The sequence below is a fragment of the Elgaria multicarinata genome, chromosome 1 (genome assembly GCF_023053635.1).
Source record: "Elgaria multicarinata webbii isolate HBS135686 ecotype San Diego chromosome 1, rElgMul1.1.pri, whole genome shotgun sequence".
NCBI lineage: Eukaryota > Metazoa > Chordata > Lepidosauria > Squamata > Anguidae > Elgaria > Elgaria multicarinata.
The window spans coordinates 126,154,249-126,172,185 of NC_086171.1; the positions used below are offsets into that span (position 1 = coordinate 126,154,249).

Sequence of the window (17,937 nt, forward strand, 5' to 3'; positions counted from 1 at the left end):
AGGATTTCAGCCTATTTTGTACAGGCTTGCACACACATGAACACGCCCCCCCCCTTTGAAAAAACTAGGTTGGACTCCTCTTGTATTCCCTCAAAGGCTTAGGGTGCAGCTGCTCTGCAGAGAGAGTACCACCTGTGGACTGCAGTTCTGTTTCTTAACTAAAGTTTTAGTTAAGATTTTTTTAAGGTAATAAATATAGAATCCATTAGATGTGCATCTATAGCAACTGAACAAAGGCATGAGCAACTACAGTGGGGCAGACACGCTGTCTACACCTGGCCGTTTCTCCTTTAAGTTAAAAGCAACCCTTTCGCGTCTGCTAGCTGCCAGCTATCACTGAAAACAAATACAGGGAGATTACTTCAAAGATGTCATATCAATGGAGCATCATAATAAAAATTCTTCCATCAACAGACAGCTGAGCGGGGTGGGGGAATTAGACAGAAGAACTTCCTCATACTATTAACGGATTGAGAATCATATAAGTTGGTAAACAATCAGCACAAGTCACACAAAAACACCCTCCAAAACAATCCTCCTCGCCACGAACTAGAAATTTACCACATAAGAAGTTGTAGATGCTTATTAACAGGATGATCCCACACACTGTTTTAAGAGGCGGAAATCTTTATACCAAGTGATTTATGGTGGCAGGTACAAGGGGTTATCTGTCGAACATAACAGAAATGGTAGAGTGATGGTGGTGTAGAAGATAAGTGTCAGTCTTGGACTGGAGAAACCCAAGTTCAAAACCTTCCTAAGCCATGAAGTTCACTGTGTGACTTGAGGCCATTCACTGTGGCTGGAGGAATGTGGTTTAAGATGGGTGGGGGAAATCAGGGTGCAGCCATTCTGCAGATAGAGAACAGAGGGTGCTATGAGGAGAGGTGTCCTAATTTGTTAGACCTTGCCAGCTAACATTTCCAGACAAAACGGAAGCCTGAAAAACAAAATGGTAGTGTGGAAATCTAAAATGGAGATAGGCTAGTGTTCTTCAGCAGCAGGCACATGCTCAAATGTGTGGTGGCATCTCAGCTCCATGTTTTCCTGGAAGATGTAGATTATTCAGATCGATTTCAATCCAGCTCTAGGTCCGGTTATACGAAAGAGAACTTTGGTGGCCTAGGTAGGTTAGCTATGCTGGTAATTAGGCCGCTGGAGTTGGTTCTGCTGGACTTCTCTGTGTTCTTTGATAACAATGACCATGGCTTAGTGTGTCATCTGAACAGGGTCAATAATTAACAAGGCAGAAGTAAGCCCTGTTGAGTTCACTGGAACTTACTCCCAGCCAAGTGTGTATAGGATTGCAGTTTTCGACTGCCTGCTTGGATTAGACTAGCAGGCACACTTTTGCTATGGTCCCTGGAGAGGCAGTTCTGGAAGGTGGTGCTGGAGGCCACTTGCTCAACACTTGGCCCATTGGCCTGTAGTGTCCCCCGGAGTTCCATCTTCTCCCCTATGCTTTTTAACATCTAGATGAAACTGGTGGGAGAGATTGTCTGGGGTTTGAGCTTTGGTGCCACCAGTATATGGATGGACAGCCAACTCTATCTTTCCTTTTGATCTAAGTCCATGGAAGCCGCTGAAGTACCAAATCAGAGCCTGGCATTTTTATTGGAACATCACCTGGTTCAGAATGCTACAGCCAAGGTGGTAAATTCAGGGCCAGTAACAAGGGAACATGAGACTCCTTTGTTACAATAGCTTCATTGGCCACCAGTCTTACCTGAAAGGCCACCTTCTCTCTGGGAGAGGCCTTTCTGTCTGTCCTGCCAATGTCTGAAGTGCATCTGGTGGCAACTTGAGAGAAGGCCTTTTTGGTGGCTGCACCCAAGCTCTGGAACTCTCTTTGTAGGGAGGCCCATTTAATCCCCTCTCTGGTGGTCTTCCAATGTCAGGCAAAGGAAAGACCTTTATATTTAGACAGGCCTTTCACCTGTCAAACAAATCTATTTTATCAGGTGCTGTTTTTGTTTTTAACTTGCTGATTTATTGAACTGTTTTTTTTTTACCTCTTGTTTTATATACTATTTTATATTTTATGGTGTGTTTTTTAATCTTGTTTGTTGTTAATAGCCTTGGACACCGTTGTGTGAAAAGCCAGGATATAAATTTTAAAAAGTAAAGAAACAAACTAATACATCTTTTCAGACTAACCTGGGGTTTTGATGAATAGAAAAAAGAAGGGTAGAGTCTATGTAATAAATAAATGGAATAAAATACATTAATCTAAAAATAAAACAATGAATAGTGAACAAGTTATGAAAAATTTTGATTTATCAAAGATTCACCTGCTGTGTGGCTCTCAACTAGATTATATTACAGACTCAGAGGTAAAAATGCATGGCTAGATCCAGACTGTTAGTCATGCTTTTGTCCCATTGAAATCTAACTCAACCCAATGACAAGTTAGGGACTAAAGCATGAGTAATTTAGTCTGGATACAACCCATAATATTGGGGGGGGAGAGTGGAACAGTTAGATTCTTTACTCCTTTATCAATATGTCAAATCTTCCTTTAACAAACAAAATTTGTGTTTCTGTAGGGCCTTTTAGCAAGTATTTAATTACATTTTATAACTTGAACATGCATTGTGATTTGGTGGTAGTGGTGATGATTAATAATAAATAACATGAATATATTTTTATTCAACCATCCTTCATCATAAAATACACGATGCCCCCAATATTATCATCACAACAAACAGACAAGGCACACAAGGTTTACAGTAACCAATATGCGGTCTTCCTAGCTGAGTGAGGATTTGAAAAGGTCTCCCTGTCCAATTCTAGTGCCCTGTCTGCTACACTACAATGCTTCTCTGTACTGGAGTAAATGTGGCTTTTTTGCATCATATTTTTTTGTATGAAGCCTACAAATAAAATGGGACATGAAATATAAGTGCATATGGAATAAAGCAAAGTATTCATAAAGGCACTGAAATCTCTAGCTTTAGAATGATAAAAATAAAATTATACGTGTATTCTTCATGAAAATGATTTCATATACTGTTTGTAGTATTTTACAAATTGTTTCAGCATTTTAATGCATTTTGTACACTGAGCTGCTATTTTGATTTTATTCTCCTCTGCTAGATGGATTTTTTAAGCTGCATTATACAGTTTCTGTTTTTGCATTTTAATTGTTGTATTGCAAATTTTAATATTTTATTATATTCTTTGCTAATGTGAGTTGTTCAGACAGCATATGATGATAGGTAGCCATATAAATTCAGTAATAAATAAGTAACGTTATGGAAAACACTTAGGGAAATATGGATTCAGAGGGAGAGAGCAGCAGGTGAAAGAATGCCACTCTTAGGTAAACATGTCATCAATACACGACTTTATGAATTTACTCACCTGCACTCAGTCACTGCGGAAACTATGACCATAAAATTGATCAGAGCTTACTTTAAAACTTCCTAAAACAATAATCTGATTATCTGCATTTCTAGCCCAACACACAAACCAAACACCTGGAATAAAGCAGCTGAATAAAGAGATGAATGATTTGGCGGGGGACGGGACACACGCAACCAAAACCTTGTTAGCTTCTTAGCACAAACATTTAAATACATTCAATATTAAATTATTTTGCAAATTATGAGTACATATTTGGTTTATGGCTTAATACTTTATTCTGATTACATGTCCTATGCTTTATTTAGAAACATTATGTCTTATTGTCATTTTTAGTAGCATGCAAAACACAACTCCCATAAATTTCAGTAGGCCTTGCACTGGATATCTGTATAATTGTACTGTACTGTAAGGTATTTGGGGGCCCTTTTCTAAGCCAAAAAGCAGGGTGCAAATATCCTTAAATAAATGAATGAATTAATTAATCAATAAGTAAATTGCCTCAATCCAAAGTTTCATTGGGCTCTGATGAAGCCATGGTGGTCATGATGAGTGGCACTGATCTATTCATTTCAGCATTAAGGGGGAAATCCTTGTGTCTGATTGGGATATTTCTCCAGAATTAAGGGGGAAGACATCCAGAAGTAAATAAAACAGCTCCTCTATGTGTAAGCCTCTCCACCCCATGCACACCAATGTTGCAGAAGAGGAACAACTTGGGAGTTCTGTATAGTTATAGGGCGCTTTAAAAATCCGTAGCATTTTTTTTTAAAATTATTCTGGAAGACTTTCGCATGCATAAGAATGGTACACACCAGGAGTCCCCAACTTTTTTGAGACTCTGGGTACATTTGGAATTTTGCAAATGTGTTGTGGGTGCTCTCACAAAATGGCTGATATGGTAGGGCTGCCCATTCTTAAGATGGCTGCATGGTGGGCATGGCTGATTACATAACATTCATTTTTCAGAAGGCAAACTGGTGAGACTAAAAGAAAGTAACCTGTCCCAGAACTGAAGTACAAGGTACAGATGGGTTCTGAGCTCCAAAACATCAAACCACTCTTTTGAACCCAAATCGGAGGACAGCACTTGTTTTGCAGCATGCCAACATCCCAGGTAAAAAAATCCGTAAGAAATCAAGATGTCCATGAGCACAACATACACACTTTCCAATTTTATATCCAATGAACAACTACTGGGAGTAAATAGTGTTTGTAGTGTTAATGTAGTGTTTGTCATCAGTACAGATTATCTTTTCTTAGAAAGTTAGATAATACAAATAATGCTTTGAACTAAAAGGCTCTGGCTAGCCAGCACATTTTCATTTCAACAGATCCCAAATGTCTGCATTGAATATATAAGGTTAGGTATTAAAAGAAAGTGGATACATGTTCAAGAGCTGTTTCCAATCACAGATCACACAAATGCTGTGCAATTCACCCTCTGATAGTATTTCAACCCGTTTTGCTCAACTGGTGATCCCAAGATAACTCTAATGCCAAACTTTTATGTCTAAGTCCTATTGGTATCAGCCACAATAGAAATGCCCTAATGTCAGCATACCTTTTTCTCAGTACAATTCTGATTAGTGTCCTTACATAGGGTGGAGAATGGACTTTTGGAATTACACAATCAAACAACATGCTAAGCTATGGTTAAGCTGCAAATCCTTTTGCAGCAAATGAGCATTTTAAAGCTGGGTTATGCAGCCACTCTGGTTAGGAATCGTTCACACGACACACTACGTCATAATGTTTAGCTCAACATGCTTAACCACCATGGCTTAACATGTTGTCTGAACAGGGTCAAAACACTGTTTCTTGATTCACCTTGGCCGATTGAACAGAACCCCACAGAAACAGAAAGAAGGTGAATATTAAAAAGGGAAGGAAACTAAATATAAATTAACAAGTCATAAAGTGATCATCATTCTCCAAAGCTGCAACATCTTCCTCTGCTAATAAAGAAAAAACACAAGCTTCCCATCTTTCGACCGGTTATTTGTATGTCTTAAAATGGAACCTCTTCCCCTTTAAGTTTTGTTATGGTCCTGATTTTGGCCTTTTGTACAATGGCCTGATAAGATAACGTAGTCCCTTTGGTTCCCCCCACCCCGCCCCACTTGCCAATGTGAAGAGGAAACAGGTCCTCTGAGAAGTTTAAATGGGGGCGGGGAGGTCTTACTTTTTTGCAAAGTGAATATACCTTGATCCTTAAGATAAATTGGGTGTAACTAGTGGGTGTAACTAGTGAAGTAAGATTATTTGCAATTGCATTTAATCTGGCTACTTCCAGTTAAGTTAATCATGGAATCATCCCTAGTTCTTCATAGTCTCTTAGGAAGGGAGCCTATCTGGAATGTATGTTCTTTACAAACTTGACTGCAAGAGATAGATAAAGTTTACGGTAGAGAGCAGCCTCTTCTTCCAAAGCACTCAGCAGGTTTCCTGAAGGCTTTTCCATCTGGGGGACAATAGCGATGGAAAGATAGGCTTGTATGCAAATCGTCCTGTCTGCGTTGCTACCTCTCGCAAAACAAACCTCTAGAGTCTATCTCCACATGACACATCTTCCTAAAGTGCACATGTCTAGCGATGGCTTTTCTGCAGCGATTGTGGGCTTTTCGAGTTTGTTTAACTATGGAGTCCCAATGCTTTACCACGCTACTCCCAGAACGTTTGGAAAGTCTCTAAAGCTTTTAAGCAATGGGGGAGGGAACTGTTGCAGGGGCTTCGTAGATGAAGCTGACCACAGTTCACTGGAACCAGCCTGATCAGGTAAATAAAATGAAAGCGGACGTTCCTGGAAATTATCTTGAAAGCTTTCCATTAGACTGTACCAGGGGTATTCACTAACAGCCAAGTGCCCAGGCTAGTGTGGAGAAACCCTTCACAAATCCTAATACACAACTCCTCCAAATATTGTATTTGTATCTATTTAGTCACTTCATTTGATATTGAGCAAAGACCTTTGGGTGGAAAGTCGTATTTGCAATAAGTATTCTTATATGAAGGCTTTAATACTATGATAGAAAACTGGAAGAACATTCTCAAACGCCTAGCAGGAAGGATTGCTCATCCTTAGCAAAGAAATCACTAGAATCAGCTAGAAGGCCAACAAAGCACCTGCATGGGGCTTGGTGGTCAGGGATATTTTCTAAAATGAAACATTAAATCAAAAACACACAGGCTGTCTCTCCCCCCGCCCTCTCTCTCTCTCACACACACACACACACACACACAAAATCACAATTCAGAGATTCTTACAAATAACAGAGGGCTTTGTCCATGAGGTTGGGGCCCATAGAACATAAGAAGAGCCCTGCTGAATCAGACCAAGGGTCCATCTAGTCCAGCATTCTGTCTACACAGTGGCCAACCAGCTGTTGACCAGGAACCAACAAGGAGGACAAGGGTGCAAGAGCACCCTCCTGCCCACGTTCCCCAGCAATTTGTGTACCTAGGCATACTGCATCTGATACTGAAGGAGGCATATACATAGCCATCATAGTAGCCATTAATAGTCTTCTCCTCCAGGAATTTGTCTAACCTCCTTTTAAAGCCATCCAAATGGGTATTCATCACTACATCTTGTGATAGTGAATTCCGTAGTTTAACTATGCGCTGTGCGAAGAAGTACTTCCTTTTATCTGTCCTTAATCTCCCACCAATCAGCTTCATGGAATGACTCTGGGTTCTAGTATTATGAGAGAGGGAGAAAAATTGGGGAGACCAACCTGGCCACATCTATCAGCCAGAGAATGAGCAGCTGCAGGAAACTCGTTTCCTCCTCCTTGCCAGAAGAGACATTCAGCTCCAATTGCATGTTACCCTGGGACTGCAGAAGCCACAGAAAAGGAACAAGTGCCATCCACTACTATTCGAGCTACAGGATCAGCCTGGCCCAAACTATTTATAAATGCCCACTTGGAGCTCCCCAGCCTGTTCTGGTCTTGAATAACTGTTTTCTCTCCTCTTCCCTTTTCCCTGCACTACCCTTCCCTTCCATGTTTTGTCTTTTTTTTCCCTGTAAGCCTGATAGCAGAGCCCATTTTGCTAATTTTTTTTTATTGATGTGGGCCACTTTGGAAGGCAGTAATTTGCCTGAAAAGTCGGGGGGGAGGGCAATAAAAAGAACCGCCCAGAGAGCTTCGGCTATTGGGCGGTAAAAAATGTAATAAATAAATAAATAAATAAATAGTTCGATGTGGTATACATGGGGATGATCCTGTTTAATCCTCAAAACAACCCTGTGAGGTAGGGTAGAATAAGAGGCAGTGAATGATCCAAGGTGACCCAATGAATTTCATGACTAAGCAGATATCTGAACCCAGATCCTCCTAGCTGAAGTCCAACATACCACCCCGGCGTTCTTATTTATTGTTGCAACATCTGCTGCAAAGAGAAGATGGAAGTAGTACAGGGATGAAAGTAGTACAGACTATTCCTAGGATATTTGGTGGCACGTTCTTTTTTGTTGGGGGGGGGGGGAGAGTTGCTGAGCTTAAAGCAATTTAGGTTTGGAAACGTTTATGGCTCATCGCCAAGACACACATATTTACTTGTGAACAAAACAGGCACCGTTTTATCAAATGTAAAGACACCACTTGAAAAATTCATAAGATCTGTTTCACACATTAGGAATTCAACCAGAAAAGTGTACAGCCAAAAAAAAAAAAAGGGAAAAAAGGAAAGAAAGAAATGACAAAAGATTTGTTCTTATAGTTGATGAAAAATTTATACTAAGGCATTCAAGTAAAGTTACTTTCTGTGTTCTGATTTAATGAATCATTTGAGCAGTATCTGGCTAGGGTGACACTGATGTAAGGCTCACTGAAGCCTGAGCTAATGCCTACTGGTATAGCCTTCCCTGGGACAACAAAAGCAGAACAATGTGTCAGACTGAAGCAAGATCAAAGTAAGTGCAGTTCCGGGGATGCTACGAGGTTGGCCTACAACACATCTTGATCTGTGAATGGCTGGTAAGCACATTCGCTGTCCCAAAGACTCCAATGACCTAGCAAGCCCAAAAGAACAAGCAGCAGAGGCAGCAGTGCGGTAATAAAGGGCCTCTGAAATAAGATTTTTTGCAAGCTTGTAATTCAAGCTTGAAAGCCAGACAAAGATGGCTTGATGGTTTTGACTCCACTAAAAGGCAGACCATGACACACTTCTAAAGCCACCAGCGATTCCTTTTTATTGAAAAAATAAAAAAAAGACAGAACAAACAGCGCCGATTTTTAAAATGCAGTTGACTTTACAAAATGTATTTTGATGCTGCAAAGTATTTTTCCTGTCATTTCACTTTAAAGGGCACGATCCATGAAAAGAAGCACCGCGCTGGTGTTATGTTCCTCTCCTTCTGCTGTCAGTCAGGAGATTTTGTAAGCAATCCCCATAGTTGTAAAACCTCCTGGCTGGGAAGAAAATATCACCACCAGTCATTGCATAGCCTGTGGAACACAGTATCAGGCTTCCAGGTATGTCTGGGGCCTGCTGGTGCTCAGTTGCAGTGTGCATTAGCTACCCTTTTGTAGGTTGTGCCACAACGTCTGCACAATTATTTGGAGAATAAACTAAAGGGACTAATTTGGAAAGTACGTCCAATCAGGACACTTTTCTACAGATGTGGTCTCCAGGCCATGTGTGCTAAAAGACTTAAGATTTCGAGTAGCAATGACATTTCTAATTTAGCAAGACTGAGCTAAAGATCAGTTGCTTATTCAATCCAGGTCTCGCTAGAGCTTAGCTGCAGAATCTGTTTTGAAAGCCACAACTTAGGCCTGGGATATATGAAGCAAAAGAAGAAAATAGTGATTTGGAGCATGCACAGAGTGCTAAAAAAACCCATATATGGGATTGGTGTAGAAAATCCAGGCCTTCCCATTTTTAGAAAAAAAGTACTGACTAAAATGTAATTGGAGAACACATCTGTTACCTTATCAAAATGCTTGTATAAACCATACAAAATGCATAATTAAAGAGACACAAACATATAAACCAAATGAACTTGGATAGTGTTTTGCTGAAAACGTATAGCTGAAATCAATTACAGCTTAGTTGGTTGGTTGCAAGTTCTGCAGGCCAAGGCTAGGCCATCTCCAGTTATGGCCTCAAGGTACTTTTCCTCAGACCTCACTGGAAGGGCTTTGCCCTTTTTGACTATTCAACTCCCCTACCCACCCTTTACCTACTATTTCTTCAAGTCTTGTCACCATTGCAGCTGTTGACAAGAGAATTCCAACCAAGCTGGCCAAATTAAGAAGCAAAGTAAGAATATTCCTATTTTATGTAACAAATTGACCACTCGGCAATACTGTATATTCTTCAGTACAGTTATGATGTCTCTATTTCAGGGGTGAGGAACCTCTTTTAGCCCAAGGGCCGAATTCAATTTTGGAAAAGCTCTCGGGCTGCATCCCAGTGGTGGGCAGAGCTAGGAGTAGGGCCACAGGCAAAAGGGAAAGGACCCAACATACGAAAAAGTTACGAGAAATTCTAGGGTATTTTAACTTAGAGCTGGGAAACCACCAAAGGACTGGTGGTTGGAGAAGGCGGTGTGGCTAGGGGAAAGGAGTGGAGTCATCTGGGGAACCCCTAGAGCAGCCTTCCTCAACCTGGGGCGCTCCAGATGTGTTGGACTGCATCTCCCAGAATGCCCCAGCCAGCAGGCTGGGGCATTCTGGGAGTTGTAGTCCAACACATCTGGAGCGCCCCAGGTTGAGGAAGGCTGCCCTAGAGACTGGGCCAGATTTGACCCCCGAGCCTGACGTTCCCCACCCCTGCTCCACTCGTAAATACCTTAATAAAAGATCGGGAAGAAACGAATTCCATCAGAATACTTACACAGACAGCAACACAACAGCAATTACGGTCCATACTGGAGAATTGTGGAGAATATTTGTATTTGTTAACCTGAAAAAACAAACAAATGGCAAAGCCAGCATTAACAGTTGGCAGTTATTTGTAAAGCACTGACGGCACAATGGATCAGCTTTGCTCACACGGAAAAGCTAGTTCAACAATCAAAAACTACCTTTTAATTTCTGCTGCCCTGGTGCACCATGGGGCTTGTTCACATCAGCCCATAAAAATATCTATACAGAGCTAAAATTCTGCAAGTAATACCTGCAAGCCCACCCCTGCGACAGTCAAAAGAGAGATCCAGGATTCCTGCAACTCACACAGAAACTGTCCCCGCCCCCATAAGGCTGTTTGAATGCTGGACAAAAATCGACGGGATCCATATTAAGTCTTAATCAAATAAAAGCCGTAAGTCTACTCTGCAGAGTCACCCCTATACCTGAAGATATGAAAACATAATGAGAACATTGTGACACTGTTCATATGACACACTAAGCCAAGATGGTTAAGCATTTTGAGCTAAACATTATGGCTTAGCTTTTCATGCAAACCATTCCTAACCATGGTGGCTACATAACCATGGTTTAAACATGCTTACTAACCATTTGCTGCAAAAGGGTTAGCAGCCTAACCATGGCTTAACGTGTCGTCTGAACAAGCCCAACATTTGTAATTACACTGTGTAATCCATGCTTTTCTAGTTAGAAGAACAATTTAACAAAACAAAGGGAAGAGCAACACTCCGTACTGTTTCATTTGACAGTCATTTTAACTATCAACTGTGAAGGAAAGTTGGGGTCCATACAACTTTCCTGCAAAGGCCCTGGATTAATCATCTGATTTCCCAGACCGCCACCTCCCTAATCCCGTGTCAAAATGGTATTAGCTAGTCCTCCAAAGAATAACCACACACACACACACATTAAGGACCAAAGCAGTTTATTTACACAAACTAAAATCTAACTCGTAAGGCTCCAGTCACGCAATAAAAGCAAAAAGGGGGAAAGCAGGGGGGAAGGAAGGAAGGGGGGAGGAATGAGGTAGAATATTGAGGAATGTTTAGCAGCAAACGATTATACCCTAAAACCATTAGCCCCACCATAAAACATGCCACAATGGCGGCTAGCCCCCCCCCCCCCTCCCGGAGCATCCAGACACTTAAACATAAAAAACCTTGCCAGAGCCGATCCATCACCCTAGCTTGACACTGATCTTCCATTCCACATGTGTTTAGCCTCCGGGAAGACGGTTGGCCCCTGGCTACTCAGTTCTTTATCCTTTTTCAGGTCAGCAAGTATCGTGACCTGCCTCAGCCAACCCTATGCCCCACTCGGGCAACTGGCGCCCCCTCCCTCGTAGGTGGGGCCCCTTTCACCAAGCATTTCTTCCCACAGCTGAAATAGATCAACACCCCAATTAGCACGACCTTGGGCTAAGCTGATAACTCCAGAGGTGCTGTTGCAGGAGATAGGGAGTGCTTGGCACAGCCAATCACCCAAGCCATAGATAGATCTTGAGGTATGTCCCCTGAAACTCCCTCCTACTGGCCCAGAGGCCTGAGCCAAACTGAGCAGAACTAACTGAACAAGACCACAGCCATTTTGGCCGTTCTTCACACCAACCAGCTCTTTCTTTCTTCCCCCATGACTCTTTTCCACTCAATTTTGATAAATATTTTAAAAAATGAACTCCTGACATGGCATTACTCTACTTGGAAAAGGTGGAACCCTTAATAAAATGCATTGTTTTTACGAAGCAGACAAAAAAAAATTAACATTAGCCCTGACACTTAGGAGATCATTGCTTTCTATTCCTGAGTTATGAAACAAACTGTATAACATTAATTAAGACTGTAATCCTATGTGCATTTATTAGGAAGTAAGTGCCACTGGACTGAGCAGAAATTACTTCCAAGTGTGCATCTTGAGAAGTGGTTCTCTAAGAGAACAGAGAGTTTGTGGAAGTAGGGGGCAAAGACCCACTCCATATGTGATGAACATAGGCAGTTAAGCCATTATATTTCCTGGCTTTGCGAATAAGAGCCAAAACAAAGGCTGACGGTCTAGACTTGATACTGATGACAGCAGTAAACACTTATGAAGCAATGCCTGATGGAATCATCCTGACAGGCAATTCATATGTAACCTTCCAGTTAATCTGCCTTCATGAGAGGCAATGGAAGAGACAGGTCCAAAATCACTGGGGAGAACTCTGTCAAACAGCAGAGAAAAGTAGCTTTGTTTCAATGCCCCTACAAGGAGCCATTATTGATCACAGCTCAAGAAGGCATCGTTCTTGTACACAAACCGAGAGATGCAGTTATTTGTGTCAATTAACTCTCATTCAATGTCAGTATTGATTGGCAAGGTCTCAACACTAGTTGTTGCCATCAATATGCTGCTTACAGCGGAGAAGACACCAATAATCTGCTCCATGGAACAACAGAGAGCAGGCGATGTGCTGCCACGCTGTCGGGCGTTTGGGGGAGTGGCCAGGGATCCACGGTCGAAAACCTTTGGCTGCAGCATGAGTCCCAGAGCAAGTTTCTCACCTGCACAAGGGTCTCTAAGAAGCCATCTCAGACCGAAGCAAGCAACCTACAGGTGTGATGCCTTGAATAATATGGAGCAGAGAAAGGGCAGTCACTTTCAGAAACAAGCTGTGTGTCAACGCTGAGGCCTCAGAAGAGGGAACAAAGCTTTCAGAAAACAGTCAAGAGCATGTCCCGTGGAGAAATGGTTCACTAATTCTATGTCTTCTCTTCAGATAACACATACCACTGCACTCTCTTCCCCTCACCAAAACACAAATTAACAGGGTGGAAAAAGATTTTTGAAAGTCAATTTCGTTCATGTTTTGCGGAGTATTTGCTGTGTCGGGTGAAAAGCATGCAGGGAAACTGCCAAGCATTTTGTTGCATGTGGGAAGCTTATGAAGGTCTCCACACTGTTTCCACCGTTGGACATCATGGTTGTTTGAGGTAACAAGAGCACCTTTTCAGTATGCTGATTAAATTAATGCAAGTAGTGTAGTGTCTACACACTATACACACACTACACTAAAAAAAAGAATTAATGCAAATCAAGTAAAAATAAATATGGTCAAGGAAGAGTTAGTCCAACTATATGTAGGAATTGCATATAGAAACCAGCATTGTTTACGTATAAAAGGTCCAGGCGCAACAGAGAAACAAGGTTGATTCTCTTGGTAAAAAGAAAATAATGAAAAGTTTGAGGTACACATAAAGGTTAAGCGGTCACTTGTTTTTGAAAGGACCACCTGATTGCTCCTTATACATCACAGGTGGGCAATTTCTGAGGGTTGGGGGGGACCACAATTCCCCCAGTAGCTGTACCCCCACCCCACCTTCACCATAATTTGCTCTTGTGGTGGTGATGGCAGCAAGGAAAGTGGCGATTCTGCAAGGAGCATGTACATTGTTTGCAAGCTGAATATGTGTTATAACACATTCATTCTCATTTAATGTCAACCATCATGGGTTCTGTCATCATGACGACAAGGTAGGGGGACAAATATTTTAAATAAATAAATAAAACATAGCCTAACACAAAACTAGTTGTTAGCAAAGGAGGAAGATTAGACCTCCCCCTACTGCCCCCAACCCCCAGGCAGAATTGCAGATTCACTATAAAATCTAATAGACATACAGCAATTAGAAAAAGGAAATAATGAACAATTCATACGATTTTGGCACTTTAAAATTATGAATAGTGGTTCACTGCTTTTAGGTATTATTGCTTTTATTTGAAATGTATACACCCCCCTTGGCAACATTTGTGGAAAGGAGATAAAGAAATATTAATGACTGTTGTTGCTTTTAAAAAAAGAAACTCAAGTTGGTAAAATCTTGAAACCAAAATTCCAAAGCACCATTTCTTAAACCTATGGTACATGAGGCATAGGGTTGTTGTACTTCTTGGTTAAAATTAGAGGCACACTTGACTCTTATGCTTAAAAGCATAACCTACTTTATCTTTAAGAAGGCAGCCTCATCATTTGAAATGATAAACGTATAAACAGTATAGGTCAGTCTAGTAGATGGCTCATATGGGAATTAAGTGGCATCTCTGCATTTTTTAAAAAACAGCCCCCAAATGTACACTCTTTATAACAAACTGCATATATATTTTATAACACTGGCTGGAAGGTGCTTCCAACAAACATTTTTAAAGGAAAAAAAAATTGTCTTCTCCAACAGACAAAACACATGGTCCCAATGTGGGGAAATTGGTTTAAAGAAAAGAAAAGGTAAACGCACATGTGGTGAGTTGAAAATCAGCTATTCCAAGACCTGAAATTACAGTGGCTGCCCCAGCAGCCTACTAACAAAACCAGCTGCCAACCAAAAAGATCTAAAGCGATACACTTTTTTCCTTTCCCTAGACCAACCAAATTCAGAGTCCAAAATTATCAAGCTTGAAGTAAAAAATCAGACTTGTCAACTTCTTTAGTTAGCCTGGATTTCTATGTCATCTCCGTGCTCCGCCCCACCCCCAACCACGCTCTTCCAACAAAATGCTCCAAGACGACTCTGGAGATTATTTGACATCTCAGTTTTCGTAACAAAAGCTTACAGGCACTGAGGGACTTTGCTTAGGAAGAACTATAACTGTTCTAAAATGTCTCCAGAGAACTCTTTAGTGTATTTCCCAGCAGTGGTGATTGAATAAAATGGTGCACAGAAGAGGATGAACTGCAAGTGTTCCTTTAAAACCCAATGGAGCTGAAAATTGCTCTTGCTGAGTTCACCACATGCTTTTTTCTTGTTGTCTTTTTTTTAAAACTGAAATCCCTCACATAATAACCATGTGTTTTATCTCTTGAAACAGGCCTTTTCTCAAATTTAGTTTGAAGTATGTTCCACCCCATGCACACACAGAAGGAACACTTCTGTGTGTGCAATAAATATTTTTATTTATTTATTGCATTTATATACTGCCCCATAGCCGAAGCTCTCTGGGCGGTTCACATAAGATAAAACATTTTAAAACAATATACAAAAATTAAAAACTTATCAATTAATGGATTTTAATTTTGCTTTACTCACTAGTCGCCCATCGTTTTAGCTATTTAAGGCTTTTGATCTGACATGAGCTTACAGTTTTATCTTTACTCATGAAAAGTCTTCATGAAGACTATTGCTGTATATGAATTGGCCAAGATACTCATGAGCACAGGTTTGAAACCTTGATTTCCACAATGCTCTGATGAGAAAGATGACTGAGTGCAACGACCTTGGGGGAAAATATCTGGGTTGATAATTCCCTCTTCAGGAGAGATAATAATGTTATTTTAATAATGTATTAGTTTTATATGGTTTTAATCAGTTTTATGTATTTTATAGTATTTTTGTATTTGATGTTGTTCCCCGCCTCAATCCAGAGGGAGAGACAGGTATGAAATAAATAATAATAATAATAATAATAATAATAATAATAATAATAATAATAATTCTATATGGCAATCTATTCCAATCCAGAGAAGAGACCATAGAACAGGGATGGGGAACTGCTTTCAGCTTGAGAGCCCAATTCAATTTTGGAGAAGTTCTCGGGTTCCGGATTCCAGTGGTGGGCGAGACCAAAGGCAAAGGGGGTGGAGCCAAAATACAAAAGATACCAGCTTATTGTAGCTTAAAGCTCTCTCTGTCAGTAAGTAAGCCTTAGGAGAGAAATTTCAACCTTTTACAATTAGGGTGGAGGGAAGCTGCACAAAAACCAAGAAACCACCAAATAGGTGGCTGGAAAAGGGGGTGAGGGGAAACTTGGAGGGTTAGATTGGGACCCTGGGCCTGAGGTTCCCCCCACTACTGCTATGGGGCAATCCTCCCCAACGTAGTGTCCACCAGAAATGTTGGACTACAAGGAGAGCAAGAGTAATATGTTCACTTGGGTGCGCTTTCCCCCTCCCTTTAACTTCCAGAGTAAACCAGGTACAACATTTCCCTACAACCATGGTTAGCACATCACATTTCTAATCATGGTAACCGTGATTAGTGAAAAATGCCAAATGAGATATAATGTTGCACAATGATTTGTTTCTGAAATGACAGAAAGGGGTTAGGTGAACAGGCAGTATTACGACTTCATAAGGTCACTGAAGGGGTACACTAACAGTATGGCTCTTAATGTTGATTCATGTTCTTTCCCTTTCTTTGAAGAAAAGAAAAAGCAATCTGGATTTTCTCCTCAATATAAAGAACCACATCCATAGCCCATCACAACCTATAAAAGCCTGTTTAGCCAGATTTGTAGGTCAGAAGTACAGCAACGTAATGCTATCTTAAACTAAATGAAGATGCTTTTTAAAAGCTGCTAACTTAGAATGTTCCATATTGGTTCACATATGTCCATTTTGGTTAACCTTTTCCAAAAGTTCATGGTGTACAGGCAATCATCACATGGGGTTTGGGATTCCACTTCTAAAGACTCCCAAGTCTTCCTTATCATATTGTTGCACAGCCTTAAGAAGCCCAGACCTTCTGTGACATCAAAACAGCTAAGCCAATGAGACATGGGGCAGGTAGAAAGGTTCTACCCCACCTTTACATTCTCCCTCCTTCTCTCCATCCAAATTCAGCATAATTGGATTGTGAATAAGAAGGCAGAGAACATGGAACACTCACCTCCTGACCCCTTGAAGCAATAACCAAGCCAACCCATGTTCTTAAACTTTTGACATATGAGCTAGGTTCAGCTTTAAGCCTTATCAAAGGCTTAAAGTCTTATCAAAGTTGGTTAGACAGGATAGCCCATATGTGTCATCCACACTTTGGCCATGTTCAGACAACACACTAAGCCATGGTTAGGCCACTAAACCCTTTGCAGCAAATAGTTAGTGAGCGTGTTTAAACCATGGTCAGGTAGCTACCATGGTTAGGAATGGTTCACACAACATGCTAAGTCATGGTTCACACAACACACAAAGCCATAACGTTTAGCTCAAAATGCTAAACCACTGTGGCTTAGCGTGTTGTCTGAACAGGGTCTTTAGGATTCTAATTCTCACAACAACGGGTGATCCATCCTCCTCCTAGTTTGCCACACATTAGCAAGCACCACCCATTGGCGTTACTTAGTTAACTCTAAGAGCCCTTTGTACTTACCTGAACGTTTTAACAAGATTTTTAAGTTCAGGATAAACATCACCAATCTGAATCTGAAGAGGGCCCAAAACAGCAAGCAAACTGAAAAGGAAGTAAAATTCCTTTTAGATATTAGCAAATGTTCTCACTCCAAAATAGAGAGTTTGGCCTACTGGCTATCAACAATATAGATGAGGATGCAGAACCTCAGGTCCAAGAGCCAAGTCTGGCCCTCTGAGGGTCCCAATCTGGCGCTCTGCAGTTCCTCAGAAGGCCACTCCTCCTTCCCCTGGACCCACCCCTATCCCCCCAACAATCTTTTATGCAGTTCTTTCCCCATTCTAAAAGGTCAGAAGGCCTCTTCGAAGGCCCCCTTTTTGGCCCCACCCACCATGGGAATGCAGTCCCCCGAGAGCTTATCCAAAATGTAATTTGGCCCTTGGGCTGAAACAGATTCTGCACCCCTGGTACAGGTAAATACTATGCTGGGCTGTAGCTCAAGTTCATAATTTAGCTCCTCCTCACAAACTGCACAGAGATATTGCCTGGAGGATCCAGGCATATGATCCCTGCTGGGATAACTGTAGCTGGTTACTCTGTTCGTC

The 17,937-nt window shown here is 41.2% G+C and overlaps 1 protein-coding gene across 1 annotated transcript in view; it reads right to left on the reverse strand.

Moving 5' to 3' along the window:
- Nucleotides 1–17,937, reverse strand: part of RPAP2 (RNA polymerase II associated protein 2) — a 59,841-nt gene that overhangs the window by 13,177 nt on the left and 28,727 nt on the right. The window contains exons 10-11 of the mRNA XM_063136389.1: nt 17,354–17,434; nt 10,210–10,278 (exon numbers count right to left, since the gene is read on the reverse strand). Of these exons, the coding sequence (XP_062992459.1) occupies nt 10,210–10,278; nt 17,354–17,434 (150 nt within the window). The remainder of the gene's footprint in view (nt 1–10,209; nt 10,279–17,353; nt 17,435–17,937) is intronic.